The 15,409-nt window shown below is 36.5% G+C and overlaps 1 protein-coding gene across 2 annotated transcripts in view; it reads left to right on the top strand.

The window, feature by feature from the left end:
• ST8SIA6 (ST8 alpha-N-acetyl-neuraminide alpha-2,8-sialyltransferase 6) overlaps positions 1–13,835 on the top strand; it is a 131,696-nt gene extending 117,861 nt beyond the window's left edge. For both annotated transcript variants that reach the window (XM_065520384.2, XM_015455613.4), the window contains 4 exons: positions 658–802; positions 5,153–5,265; positions 8,976–9,068; positions 10,878–13,835. In XM_065520384.2, coding sequence (XP_065376456.1) covers positions 658–802; positions 5,153–5,265; positions 8,976–9,068; positions 10,878–11,346 — 820 coding nt within the window. In that variant the 3' untranslated portion in view covers positions 11,347–13,835. The remainder of the gene's footprint in view (positions 1–657; positions 803–5,152; positions 5,266–8,975; positions 9,069–10,877) is intronic.
• Positions 13,836–15,409: the final 1,574 nt, after the last annotated feature.

Below are 15,409 nucleotides of genomic sequence, written 5' to 3'. Positions count from 1 at the left end.
AACGCAAATGCCCATCAATGATAGATTGGACAAAGAAAATATGGCACATATACACCATTGAATACTATGCAGCCATAAAAAGGAATGAGATCATGTCCTTTGCAGGGACATGGATGAAGTTGGAAGCCATCATCCTCAGCAAACTAACACCGAAACAGAAAACCAAACACCAGATGTTCTCACTCATAAGTGGGAGTTGAACAATGAGAACACATGGACACAGGGAGGGAAACATCTCACACTGGTACCTGTTGGGGGTAAGGGGAGGACAAATATCTAATGCATGTGGGGCTTAAAACCTAGATGACGGGTTAATAGGTGCAGCAAATGACCATGGCACATACATACCTATGTAACAAACCTCCTTGTCTGCATATGTATCCTGGAATTTAAAGTAAAATTAAAAAAATTAAAAAGAAATTAAGATAAGATTAAAGGAAAGACAAAAAAAAAAAAAAAAAAGTAAAAAAGAGAGTCAGTCCCAATCCTTAAGGGATTTAGAGCCTGGAGAAAAAATAACAAGTCATCTTTGTGAATAATCATCTTCTTTTTGAAAGTCAGTCTGACAAAATCCTCTTTTGCATCATCCATTGTGGTGTCTATTTTCAGTTTCTTAATCTTATACCTTGGCTTCCTTTTTATTCTTTTCCTTTGCAGAGCAAAACTTGCTTCCTGCTGTGATGCTGTTCAAAACTTTGTTGTTTCTCAGAATAACACTCCAGTTGGGACTAACATGAGTTATGAGGTGGAAAGCAAAAAGAAAATCCCAATTAAAAAGAACATTTTTCATATGTTTCCAGTGGTGAGTAAAGATTTGTGGTGGGTTATTTGTGTTACCATTCCAGGTGAATTTTCTTTTACTTTAAGCTGTAACTTACAATTATGATGGAATTAATTAAAATACCATATTGTTATGTTGTATAAAATTTGGATAGTGGGCCATTTTTTAAAAGGGCCATTTTGAATGCAGTGTGGCTCTGTAGGGAAGGATTATTTATATCTTAAATGATAAGCTCTTCCACTCCTGAGTCTTCCAGACTCTTCTTCGAATGAGATGAGACGCTTGGGCTTCCTGCTTAGTAATCACTGAGGCGTGTGAAGATGGCCATTTTTCACCTCAAATAAGATTCTTCCAATTGTCAGTTATGGTGACTAAATCAATTCCTTCACAAGGAACGGTGCGTTTATGTGGCTCATCTTTGGGAAGTAAATAGGTGAGGATTTATAGTCAATAAACGTAGCCACCATAAGATAGAGATTGTTGTCTGCTGTATTCACTGATATATCCCAAACCCCGAGAACATTTCCCAGTACGTATATGCACTCACTACCTATTTGTAAAATCAGAAGAATGAGTAATGATAGGATAAAAAGCCACTTCACACAGTGAGGAGAAACTCGACCCTTAATACAAATCCTCACGGGGAAATTTTGGTTCTGAGGAACGTAAACATCTCATTGCTTCTAAACATACGCTCTCCAGCATCTTTCTACGATTCCATGACAAAGCAATTAGACCATGTCAGGATGGTCAAAACGGGATTCCTCTACATATGCAGTACACTAACTGTAGGATATGAGATTCCTACAGTTTTCTTTTGTTGGAACTTTGACCTCTTTCAGCTAATTTTTGTTGCTTATGTAAGTTGTTCCAATTCTTTTTTTATGTTAGGATTCAGAGGAAGAATAACTTGTTGAGTATGAGTGAGAAATAAATAGAAAACGATAGAGAAAAAATACTGTATATTTTCTGGAAGAAAAAGGGGACAAAAAATATAACTCATAAAGCATTCTCATGATGCCCTGAAATGACCAGTGATTGAAAAGATGATAAGGAAAGAGTATTTATCTTTCCTATCAGGGAAAGCCTTGGAAAGTTTGACAGTGAACCCTTTCACTCATTCATCCATTCAGGTTTTGCCAGTGTCTGCCATGTTTTCCACTGACCGGAACAGAGGAGCAGCAACTACTTTACCCTCATTTGACCCTTTGAAAGGATTAACTTAATATAGGCCTGATAATTATGTATGCCACCGGGAACTGCATCCACTTTCCAAATTTATACTGTTTTTTTTTTTTTTTTTTTTTTAAACTGAGGAGAGGAAATTCTGCAGTCAATACAGCACCAATTGCAGCGCCAGGTCCCATTTTTTTGTGTTGCTCCAGCTTCTCCTTTCATGGACGGGGCTCGTGGTGGAGATGTCCTCTTTGCCACTTTGCTTTACTCTGCCCTTCTGCATGCAACTCTCCGGAACGAACTGCTGGGCACACAAGAAGATCGCATTAAGTGTTTTGATGAAATGATGTGGAGCCACTTCCTCCACAAACTTTGCTAAGTTACTTGCAGAGAGAAAAACCAAAACTTGATTTTCAACCAGAGTGGGCAATGAGCAGGCAGTGGAGTGTGCAAATTTGCATTTTCTTAGGAGGTTTATTTAAGGAAATGTTGAGGTTTGTAATTTATTTAAATTCATATGGAACATGAGATACTGAAGCATATAGATGTTTTCCTCCCAGTTGACCAAGAAACCAGAGAAAAACATTCATTATTGTGAATGCATAATTTGAGATATGTTTCCTTCAGTAATCTTTTCTATTTTATACCATAAAGAGCCTATTTGCATTTTTCAATCCTACCCTATCTATAAAATTCGGAATTTATGGTGGCACCATTTAGTAGATACTGGCTGAAGACGTCGTGAGCTAGAAGTTCGGTGACATGAAATAGCCTGAGGTATCTGGGAACCATTCATTTAAGAGCCAATCACTCTGCTAGCCATTGCAGATATAACAAGGAATAAGATACATAATTATACATCATTAAGTTATCATTTTAATCCATGGAATTGTGAGAAACGATAATGTGTAGTGGTTTAGAGCAGGTACTCTGGGGCAAACTGTCTGGGTTCCTATCCCAGTTCTGCCACTTTCTGTCCGTTACTTGGACTCATGCCTCCATTTTCCCATCTGTAAAATACTCAAAAGGTTGCTGTGTAGGCTAAATGTGCTAATAAAGTATGTATTTGAAATAGTGCCTCTTGCTTAAAAAGCTCAATATGACTTTTACGTTTCAAAGACAAACCCACAAAGAGAGTTGTACTGAAACCGAGTTTCTTTGCTAGTTGGGCAGCTCCCAGAGCCAGCATCAGGGGCAGACAGCAGTCACGGTGGTTCTGGGGCATCTTCTGTCACGCTGGGCTGCTCAGAACCACGTCGGCCCTGGACTGTTGCCAGTGGGGCTGGTAAACTGACTTTGGCAAGTTTGACATGCCTTGATTTTGTAACCTTTGCCAAATTCAGTGGCGTCAATACCCCCATCCTGGACACTTTTTAGTGACCAATGGTTTAAAAAACCAACTCACAAAATTCCTGAATATTTACCAGTGGCCCCTTCAATGCTGACAGGCCAGGGTCAGTTTCGTTCTGCGCACGTGCAGTCAATTAATTACTGTGATACCGGTTTTGCAAAAGAAATAAGATTTATTCACAAAGCCACCTTTCTGTGTGAAGGGTGAAGAGCTTGTTGAAGTGTGTGAAGTATGTGTGTGTGTGTGTGAAGGTGGGAGAGCTTGTTGAAGGCCATGAGATGGATATTGAAAGCTGTGCACATTGCACTACACAAGATCGGGAAGGAAAAATGAGAGGAAATTAAAAATAATAAACAGCCTCTCTGCTCTCAAGGACTTACACCTTAATCCTACAGACAAAATCGGTAGATCAGGACCTCGTCACTGGGAAGCATGAGCTGGCACCCCGACTGTGGGCTCGAGGTCACATTATTACTTTATGGAAGGTGACCAGGAAAGGGGAAGTACGCCATTGAATCGAAAAGTTAGATTTCGAGACTGCAGAGAACTTGGGGAAAATAGGAAACCTTCTGGGGTAAGCAGGCCGGGTCCTAAAAGGAATAAAAAAGATTCAGGTCTTGGAAATTAATGTGAAATATATCAGTCCAGTTGGTAGACCTCCCTGAAGCACGCTGGCTGGTCATTCGCAGAGACGGCAGGCATAAATCTAATGCCTTACTGAGCCTGAAGGTCTAACTGTTTAAGAAGCACAGGAAATTTTTGCTAAATCACCTATTAATTTTATGCCTTAGAATAAATAGATTTAATGCTGCTTCCTAATTTCTTTATTTTCTCTTTCTTGCTGAAAATGTCCTTGTTTATCAGAAAGGCAGAATATGGGGTTTTGCCATTCTAATTTTTTTCCTTAATCATGTGATGAAAAATACATGATACTGTATTTTGTATATTACATTATGCCGTGTATTCTATGCTGTCTGTTTCTCTCAAGAGAAATGAAACTTAGGTTCACATAATGATTTATTTTATTTTATTTTACTTATACATTTTTTTTTTTAAATTTAAGAAACAGGGTCTTGCTCTGTCGCCCAGGCTGGAGGGCAGTGGTGCAATCACGGCTCACTGCAGCCTGGAACTCCTAGGTTCAAGTGATTCCCCTACCTCAGCCTCCCAAGCAGCAAAGACTACTGGTGCTCTTCACCAAACTCAGCCAATTTTTCTACTTTTTGTAGAGACAGGATCTTGCTTTGTTGCCCAGGCCCATCTTAAACTCTTGGCCTCAAGTGACCCTCTCACCTCAGCCTCCCAAAGTGCTGGGATTACAGATGCGAGCAACTGCACCCGGCTGGTTTTTTGTTGTTGTTGTTTTGTTTTGTTTTTGAGACGGAGTCTCATTCTATCGCCCAGGCTGGAGTGCAGTGGTGCCATCTTGGCTCACTGCACCCTCCGCCTCCTGGGTTCAAGCAATTCTCTGCCTCAGTCTCGAGTAGTTGGAATTACAGGCGCCCACCACCACGCCCAGCTAATTATTATTATTTGTTTTCTATTTTTTGTAGAGTCGGGGTTTCACCATCTTGGCCAGGCTGGTCTTGAACTCCTGACCTTGTGATCCACCTGCCTTGGCCTCCCAAAGTGCTGGGATTACAAGTATGAGCCACTGCACCCAGCCCCAGCTGATTTTTTATACTAAGTCATAGTAAGTTGATTAGCAAACTGGGCTGCTGCTTTTTCTTGTTCTTATTCTTCTCCTTAGCATGCATAAAAAGTTAAGTCACTAGAATTAAGCTGTTGTCTATGGTTCTAAAATTAATGGTATTTCATGGTAGTTTTCCACTTTCTCCTGCTAGTCCCAGCCTTTTGTGGAGTACCCTTATAATCAGTGTGCAGTGGTCGGAAATGGGGGAATTCTGAATAAGTCTCTCTGTGGAGCTGAAATAGATAAATCCGACTTCGTTTTTAGGTAAGATCTGTCGAATTGGTTTCTTTGAAACAAAAGATCAGCTGGGTATTTCAGAGGGGGACAGTGTAAAGATATCCTTTGTATATTTTCACCTTTGAACTCTGTTACAAAAGTCTACTAATTACCCAGGAAGTTTTTCCTGAAGTGTTATATGGCTCATGAGATCCTCAGAATGTCAATACCAGAAGAATCAAAATGTGCTATATTTATATATGTTCAGGAAACCCCGGGTGAAGTTGTGGTGAAAGAGGGTTTGGTACTGCAGGAACTTTCAGAGCGTTCAGCGTGTTCATGGGTACCTTGGCTACCTTGGGAGGACTCCGGAGGGCAGCATGTCCCAGACGCACCTGACCTTGAAGATCCTTTTTTATTTGTTTGTTTGTTTTTGTGTAACAGAGCATTTCAAGGATGTTTTGTTCTTAGACAACACTTGGGAAAATGCTGATCAAGACGTTTTACAGCCATACAAACTATATCATTATTTCATTTTCTGGCTTGCAATTTAAAAAACAAATTTGTACTGCTTCTAAGTTCTGGTCTTTTAAAATGTTTTCTATCTGAGTGTCAGTTAGCATGCAAAAATAGAAACAAAATGGTTTTCATGCGTTCCTTGTACTCATAAGCCATACCAAAGCATCTCCACTCTCTCAGTGTAATGGAAAGGTAATTCATCCGTCTGAGGATGGGTTTCAATTGAAATGCACCTTTTTCAGGAGTAAGTGGAAGTTTGATTCTTCCTGTTTTAGGAGCACTGATTTCATACATCACAGGAGATGCTTTGATCCTTCTTGATTTAATGCTGCCCTTTTAAGCAATTGAAAAAGAAACACGGTTTCTAGTAAACAGCTCCCTCCCAATTTTAATCTCATTTTTAAATTTTGTGCTGAAGGTAATCATAAAGCCACAATAGACCTGACAGTGCAACAATTATTGAATGTGGTCTTCCTGATTGGTGTTAAAATGGCCAATATCTGAATGGTTTACCCATTTTGTTCAAGTACTCAGTGTGAAAAAGCCATAAGGAAGATAATTCTTCTTGCTGTAGATTTTTTATAGGCTTAAAATTCCCGAAACATCTGTGATGAGGATGAGGCCTAAACATTCATTATACTTTATAGCAAGTATAGGCAATACAATAAGTTTTGATTTAAAACCCAGAAGAAAAATATCTCAGCAGATATTTCATTTATAATTCTAAAATAACTGTCTGTTTCCTAGATTCCACATTTGCTGATGTCAGGTATTTTCTTGAATATAGAATTTCCTTTAAAGCTAGCCATTTGAACTGAAAGGCAAAATGAGGGCTGAATGTGTTTGGTGTCATTAAAATATATTTAATTTTTTTAAGCCTGTACTTATTTTGGTGCTGCATGTTGATAGTTCATAAAGCAAACTTTTATTTTTCATTTCAAAAGATTTGGAGCTATGAATTAAGTGTGTGAGGAGCAAAAATAGGCAATGACTATATATACTACTGCTATATATGACTATACTAGTATATATACACATATATATTACAGTAGTAATATATTTAATCACATATATGCTGTAGTATACTGTAATACATATAATCTAGTAGTATTTATATATTACATATTATACACATGTATAATAAATATATAATACTGTATTATATATAGTATATAATATATTGTATATTGTATAATATGCAATATATAATAGTATATTGTATACTATATAATACAGTATTATATGTAATATAATATATATATTACATATGTACGTATTATATAACATATGCATACATATTATACATCTATAATAACATAGATACATATATTTTGTATAAAATTAACAGGATATATAATTATATATAATGTATACGTGTATTACATATTATATATACATATTATATAATAAATAAAAGTATATAACAGTATTATGTGTTATATATGTATAATATGGATATACATTATAAGTTTACATGTTATATATGCATGTTATATATAATACACATGCATATTACATATTATACATACATGTTATGTAATATATGAGTATTGCATAAATTATGCATATACATATATAACATATAATGCTGTTATATAATTTAAATGTAATATATATGTATATACGTATAATACATACCATGACCTATACTACTGTTTGTGTGTGTGTGTGTTTGTGTGTGTGTGTGTGTATAGTCTATATTCAGGAAAGTACCTGGCATCAGCAAAAGTAGAATCTAGAAACATGGGCATTTATTTTAGACTCATAAATATATACTGAGATATTTTTCTTTTAAGTTTTAAGCCAAAACTGATTGTATTTCCTCTATAAAATACCCCTCTCTATGATATTCTACTAGAAATCACTTTTGATTATTCAAAAGAATATGAGACTGTTCTAGAAAGGACATTTGTTATGGGAGGCCCACTAGCAAGGTCACTTTTATGCCCTAGTACCTATGATTAATCTTTATCATTTAATATTTATTAGTAATATTTGATTCATATTTATTTTACCAAGGTGCGGTATTTATTTTATTTTCTGACATAGCTTTCATATCAATGAGGGAAATTCGTGTTTCATTCATTCATGTGTTTTACAGGACATGGTACGGCTCATTTCACCTTCAGTCATGTTATAGACCACATCAATTTTGAACAGCCTTCTTTAGGAAGCACTCAAAGATGCTCCCTTCTTATGTTTAGCCTTACTACTTGAAATTCAGTAAATGATCTTTAGAAAGTCATAACCAATTTTTCCTTTTTTGTGACAAGAATATAATTACTCAAAATTAGAATTCTTAATTTGTTTTCCAATTTGAAAGCAAATTAGTACTCAAAGGAAGATGAGAACATCAGTATGAAAACATCACTATAAGAACATTAGGATTTTATTTATTAACACCGTAATTTGGTGACAAAACTATCCACATGGGAATCGGGAGGTTTTGATTTTTTAATGTAGTCTTTGCTTCTGGTAGACCGTATAACTTTAGTCACAGTACATCAAGGTTTTAAGAATATGCAAATTGGTGATCATACCACTATGGGAACATAATCAATAGAAATAATATAAATAACAATTTTAATAAAAGGATTGGGAACTCTTCTAAATTTAGACAAGGTGTAATTGTCATTTCTGATTTTGATACTTATAAAAGTGATTATCCATATTGAAAGCATTGATCAAATTTGTATCTTTTAGCTGGGCACAGTGGCTCACACCTGTAATCCCGACACTTGGGGAGGCCAAGGCAGGTGGATCACTTGAGGTCATGGGTTCAAGACAAGCCTGGCCAACATGGTGATACCCTATCACTACTAAAAATACAGAAATTAGCTGGGTGCATGCCTTTAGTCCCAGCTACTCAGGGGGTTGAGGCAGAAGAATTGCTTGAACCCAAGAGGCGGAGGTTGCAGTGAGCCCAAATAGCACCACTGCACTCCAGCCTAGGCAACAGAGTGAGATCTGTCTCAAAAAAAAAAAAAAAAAAAGTGTGTATTTTATACAACATTGAAATGTCAGCTAAGAACTGAGTAATTACTAAAGTAAATAATTTAAAATAGAAACTAGATGGATTCTGAGGGTCTCTTAATAGCAATGATTTCTCCAACATAAGGACAATCATTTTATAGAGATGTGTGTGTGTGTGTGTGTGTGTGCACGCACGTGCATATGTGTGTATACAATCTTTTTTCTACAAGTTCTATTTTGAAAATGATTTTCTTTTCAAATTTCAGGTGTAACCTCCCCCCAACCACAGGAGATGTTAGTAAAGATGTTGGCAGTAAAACAAATCTTGTGACTATAAATCCTAGTATCATAACTCTGAAGTAAGTAGCTGCAAGTTACATAACTGATCAAGAACATTTTTCCATTGTTCAATATGTTTCTCAGCTTAAGCACTAATCTTGTTGCTGAGACTGACTTGCAATACAGGTGGAATGAATTTTTGGAAAAATATATAAGAATTCATTTGCAAATTGTGGCATTCTATCAAGGTTGTTGTTCATAAGAGTTATGACTCAGTTGTACTTCCAGTGTCATAAGCTAATCAAATCATATTTATTTCTTCATCTCTTTTAACAATAATGAAGCCACTTTTTTCCATTTTCTTTTAGAGCGTTAGCATTACTCTTCTATCTTGGTAGCACTTTCTTGATAAAACTTACTCTATTTAGAAACTTCAGAGAGTTAGCGCTAAGACAACCTGGCAAAATACAGTTATCACGTTGGAGAGTTTATTACTAAAAAATAATTACCATCTTTCATTTATGCAACATAACTACCATAAAATTGTTGGTTAATAAATAATCTTATACAAAGTTTTTACTCCATTGTTTTCATCAAAAGTAACTGATAAGCATTAGTAATAGAATGTTTGTGCTAATAGTTATAGCATCTCTTGAAATAAAGTAAAATAAATATTGAACTTGCCTTTCAAAGCATATTTTCTAAACACTCACAATTATACTTACAAGGATACTAAGTTATTTAAATCATACATATAGTTACTACAATGTGTGGAGGAAATTTTCAAAAATAATCTATATGTATATCTATATTTGCATTTAGATATTTTAAGTCTTCCTTCCTTCCTTCCTTCCTTCCTTCCTTCCTTCCTTTCTTCCTTCCTTCCTTCCTTCCTCCTTCCCTCCCTCCCTCCATCCCTCTCTCCCTTCCTTCCTCCCTTTCTTCCTTCTTTCTGTCCTTCCTTCCTCCCTCCCTCCCTTCCTTCCTCCCTCTCTTCCTTCTTTCCATCCTCCCTCCCTCCCTCCCTCCCTCCCTCCCTCCCTTCTTTCCTTCCTTCCTTCCTTCCTTCCTTCCTTCCTTCCTTCCTTCCTTCCTTCCTTCCTTCCTTCCTTCCTTCCTCTCTCTCTTTCTCTCTTTCTTTGTCTCACTTTGACACCCAGGTTAAAATGCAACAGTGCAATCACAGGTCACTGCAGCCTCAAACTCCTGGGCTCAAGGGGTCCTCTCACCTCAGCCTCCCAAGTAGCTGGGATTACAGGCATGCACCACTGTTCCCAGCTAATATTTTTATTTTTTATAGAGATGTGGGGCGGGGTCTCGCTATGTTACCCAGGCTGTTCTCGAACTCCTGGCCTCAAGTGATCTTCCTGCCTCAGCCTCCCAAAGTGCTGACAAGCATGAGCCTCTGTGCCTGGTCTATTTTAGGTTTTCTAAAGGAAACTTATAATGAAATATGTGCAAAAGGTGCATGAATCATAAATGTGCAGCTCAATGAATTTTAAAAAATGTATTGATATGCATACTATGCTTGAAAAAATATTTTATCATTATACATTTGGAAGGTGTTTCAATAACAAAAAGCAACTTTAGGAAAAAATATCAAATAAGAATAAAAAGTAATACAAGAAATATCTGTTCAGTAAGGGTATAGCCCAGTAAGAAAGTAAAAATTGAAAGGATTCCAAGAAAGAGAGATGAAGATCTAGCCATTGATATTGATGTAATGCTTACTTGAATGAGTTTTCTGAGTCCACACTTTATCTGTTTTATATACAGTATACAAATTGTTCAGTTTTTTGGCCAATGGTAAATTCAGCTTTATGTTATCAAAACTGCTACTTTGATTATTATTCTTGGGATTACTATAATTTTTTTTTTTAATTTGGCAGATATGGGAACTTAAAGGAAAAAAGAGCCCTATTTCTGGAGGACATTGCAACCTATGGAGATGCATTTTTTCTTCTGCCAGCATTTTCCTTCAGGGCCAACACGGGTACCTCTTTTAAAGTGTACTACACGCTCGAAGAGTCTAAAGCAAGACAAAAGGTTCTATTTTTCCATCCCAAGTACCTGAAACATCTGGCCCTTTTCTGGAGAACTAAAGGTGTGACTGCATACCGCTTGTCCACTGGCTTGATGATCACAAGTGTTGCAGTGGAACTGTGTGAAAACGTGAAGCTGTATGGATTCTGGCCCTTCTCTAAAACTGTAGAAGACATACCTGTCAGCCATCACTATTATGACAACAAGCTACCTAAACGTGGCTTCCATCAGATGCCCAAAGAATACAGCCAGATCCTCCAACTTCACATGAAAGGAATCCTCAAACTGCAATTTAGCAAATGTGAAGTCGCCTAAACAAAGTATCTTAAAATGGGAATAATTTTAATATAATGCAGTAGGTGATTAACAGTGTCTCCAAACACCAAAGGAGGTGGCTACAGAGTATTCTAAGACGAGCCCCCAAATTTGGTTTGACCAAAGCTTCCCCACTCATTTTGCAATGATGGCAAGTAATTCAATCCTTCTAATCTTCATTTTTTCTCCTTGTAATTTGGACACCATGATATCTGACTCATACAAATTTTTGTAATTTATGAAAATTATTGACATGGCCTTTGGTGTGAGGTAGGAACTCAAAGAATATTTCTTTGTTACTATTTATACCAGCCATCTCCACCTTCACCAGACCGATAATAAAAGCATGCTGTCTTGGACATCTCCTCTAAAGAGAATAGCTACATTACCAGTATCCATTGGATTTCTTTCTGTGGCAGGTCTCTATCAATAATATCCTTCCCATTTTTCTGCCTCAATGACTGCATACAAGAAAATTATACACTTAAACAAGAAATTCGTGATAATTCAGGAATGAAATTCTTCTGAGTATGGCAGTATGCCCGCTTCTGATTAAATTCACTTTTAATAGTAGCTGTGATGATATGTTGGTTGGATTTAAGCCATTTATTTTCCTCTTCTGTCTACATTTTTTCATCACTTCATAATTTTATTTTAACTTCCTGCCTCATTCTTACACCTTTTTCTCTCTCACTTATACGTTGTACTTCAAGGACATGAACGGTTACAATACCCAGTCTTTGTTACCTGTTGTCTTGTCTGTGGGGTCACTCATTCAATTTTGTTTTAAAATAATTCAATAACTACTTCATGCCAGGCCCTGCACCAGGCTTTGTGAGAGGGCGAGAAGGATTATTGTCTCTCATAGGAGAAAACAGATGTGCATATCATTAATTATGATAGTGTATGATAAGTATTATAATGACAAAAACTATGAATCAAGTGCTGCAAGGAACAGAAGCAGGGATAATTAAATCCATTTCAGTGGAATCTATTTCAATGTACAATAGTCTCCCCTAATCTGCAGATATGGGAAGACCCCCTGTGGATGCCTGAAACCATTGATGATATTAGGAATATATAATTGATTAGTAAAGGTAACAAAATATACTGAAATAAATATACAATGTGGGGACTTTATATGCTATTTTAATAAAAATTACATATAGTTAGGACATTTAGAGCTTACTTAAGTTTTTTCCCCATATAATATCCTATCCTGACTTAAATATTTTTCTGTAGAACATCAAGACAGAATCTCTAGTGTCACTGATATGGATTTCAGAAATATTCCAAATGGCGTGAGATCAAAGAGCATAATGATACCCATGTTCCAGTAAAAACTTAGGCTAAAAAAAATGTTTGCGGGTTTTCTTTTGTGGAGAAAATTGTAGACATTTCCACATTAACACATCTGAAGTTTCTGGTTCGACAGCTGTGTTGCCATCCTAAAAGCATGTTTGAAATTTTACAACAATCCTACCTAGATTCACATTAGCCAAAAATCTTTGTGTAAACAGACACCCAGAGATTTCATTAAGTGTGTTATAGTCAGAATTGGTGGTAATTAATCTACAGATCTGCAAAATAGTGTTCATAGCTTTTCTTTTTATTTTGATCTTGGTGGAAAAACTTGCAGTAACTCACCATTACAGAGTGACAAGAACTGTGACTCATGTTTTATTATTTACATAGCTGATGTGGTGTATTGTCGATATCCATATTCTGTCATATTTAGACACATTCATTGTGACACATATAATATGTGCATTCTTTTTACCTTTTTCTCAAGTGGGTCTGTAGTTGTGATTTCACAACAGATTGGGGTTGTTGGGCATTACTTAGAACTTTATAAAATGCGATAGAACATGAATGTTGACAATATAACATATGGCTATATAAACTGTAAAACATAAGTCACAGGTCTTTTTGTTCTGTGGTAGTGAATTATTGGAAATTTTTCAAGAGCAAAGCAAAAAGAAAAACTATCAATTGCATCTTGTAGATTTGTAGATTCACCACAACCAAGTCTGACTGTGACACTGTGTGTGTAATCAGCATAGCTTAAATGTTAGATCTAATGTGATCTTCTGCTCTTAAAGCCCAAGTACAACCAAGGGCAATGAGAATGGAAAGTCTGAGTTCTGATACTAGACAAGAGTAGCACTTTAGGCTAGGCACAATGGCTCACACCTATAATCCCAGCACTTTAGGAGGTCAAGGTGGGTGGGTCGCTTGAGGCCAGGAGTTCGAGACTAGCCTGGGCAACATAGTGATAACCCCTCTCTACAAAAAACAAAAAAATTAGCTCAGCATAGTGGTGTGCACTTGTGGACCCAGCTACTCGGGAGCTAAGGAGGGAGGATCACTGGAGCCCAGGAGGCAGAGGCTGCAGTGAGCTGGGATTGTACCACTGCATTCCAGCCTGTGTGACAGGGTAAGACCCTGTCTCAAAAAAAAAAAAAAAAAAAAAAAAAAAAAGTAGTCCTTTAGTTAGGATTCTAGCTCATAATGCTACATACTGCCAGTTTCTAACAGAAATACTAGCTTGCTTGATTCTATTTTCCACTTGTTGTTCAGCCTCACTGAGTAATGAAACAGAATAACAAGATTCCAATATAATTTTCAGCCAAATCTAAAGGCAAGGCAGAAATATTCATTTAAGTATATAGTCCATAGCACTCTGTGGTCCCCGCAAAGGGCTCCATGATCAATTACATAGTGTTAATTTTTGCACAGTATAATAATCCTCTAGCATCCTTGAAGTCTCTGGTGCTTTTCCCTTTGAACAAAAGGCAATGACAAACAGATCATGACTTTCACTAAAGGAGATTTCCCTCTTCATGTGAGTCCTAACCCAGTAACTGTGTGGGCTCTCAGCCAGGTAATCAGTCAAAAACTCTTTCTTTGAGGACTCTCTGTAGAATACAGAATTAAGCAGTAAATCAGACCTGTTTTTGCCTAAATTTTTCCTTGCTTAAAAAAAATTTACCAGTTAAGTGTTATGTAATGTCAAGTACCCTAAATCAATCCAAGAATTAGGAAGCTTTGGGAAAATTGGAAAATTTTGTAGAAAACAGGTCCACTAACATCCTAAACAGCTACTGCAGAAGTATAGTTATGATGTGATATATAATATATTGTGACCTTCAAAACATTTTATTTATCTAACGTGACATGGAAACACATTATTATGCCATTAAAAATTGGAGGCATTGTAGGAATTCATCTATCTGATGCACTTGATCTAATAAGATTATTTCTTTCTTTATACTAATAAAAAAATCCACTTGAGGCTGCTAGGAGTGTTTAAGATGTCCTATTTACATGTGGCTTCAGAAGGCTGATCCCATAGTGAGGAACAGTGTCACCAGTACCCTCCTGAGAGTGGAAAGGCAAGAATATTTCTCATGCTCTTTCTTATTTGGGGTCATCACTCTTCCAGAAGCATTCTTTTTTTCAATTAAAAAAATGTGGGTGATATATGATAAAGATGCACCACTTATGTAATGGAGACAGGGCAAACCCTTTAGCAGATACTATTGAAACACTGGCTCACTGCATGGAGAAAAATGCCTACATTGCACCATATAAAAAGTTGGACTCCAGAGGGATGAAAACGATGGATTAAAAAGAAAATTGTAAAGCTCACAGAAGAAAATGTAGAAGAATTATGTTTGAGATATGGGTGAGGAACTGTACTTCTTCGACATGACCCAAAAATATTTTTTAAAGAGTTGGGCTAAGAAAGGATAGTTATGACTATATTAAAATGAAAGATTTCTAGTCAGTGAATGACACCTTAAAGTTAATAGGCTGGGGACAGACTGAAATAGCTTTTAGTAATGCATAAAATTAATGACATTAATAGACATTCCAAGGAATTATAAATCAACAAGTAAAAGACAGGAAACTCAGTATAAAAATGAACAAAAGATAAGAATGTGATTTACAAAGGGGAAAACTGAGTAGCTAATAAGAATAGGAAATGATACTCAAATTTACCAGAAACCTGAGAAATGCAAATGAAAGTGAGATACTATATCCATTGCATTGGTCAAAA

This window comes from Macaca fascicularis, chromosome 9 (assembly GCF_037993035.2).
Source record: "Macaca fascicularis isolate 582-1 chromosome 9, T2T-MFA8v1.1".
NCBI lineage: Eukaryota > Metazoa > Chordata > Mammalia > Primates > Cercopithecidae > Macaca > Macaca fascicularis.
This window is presented reverse-complemented; position numbering and strand designations above follow the sequence as displayed.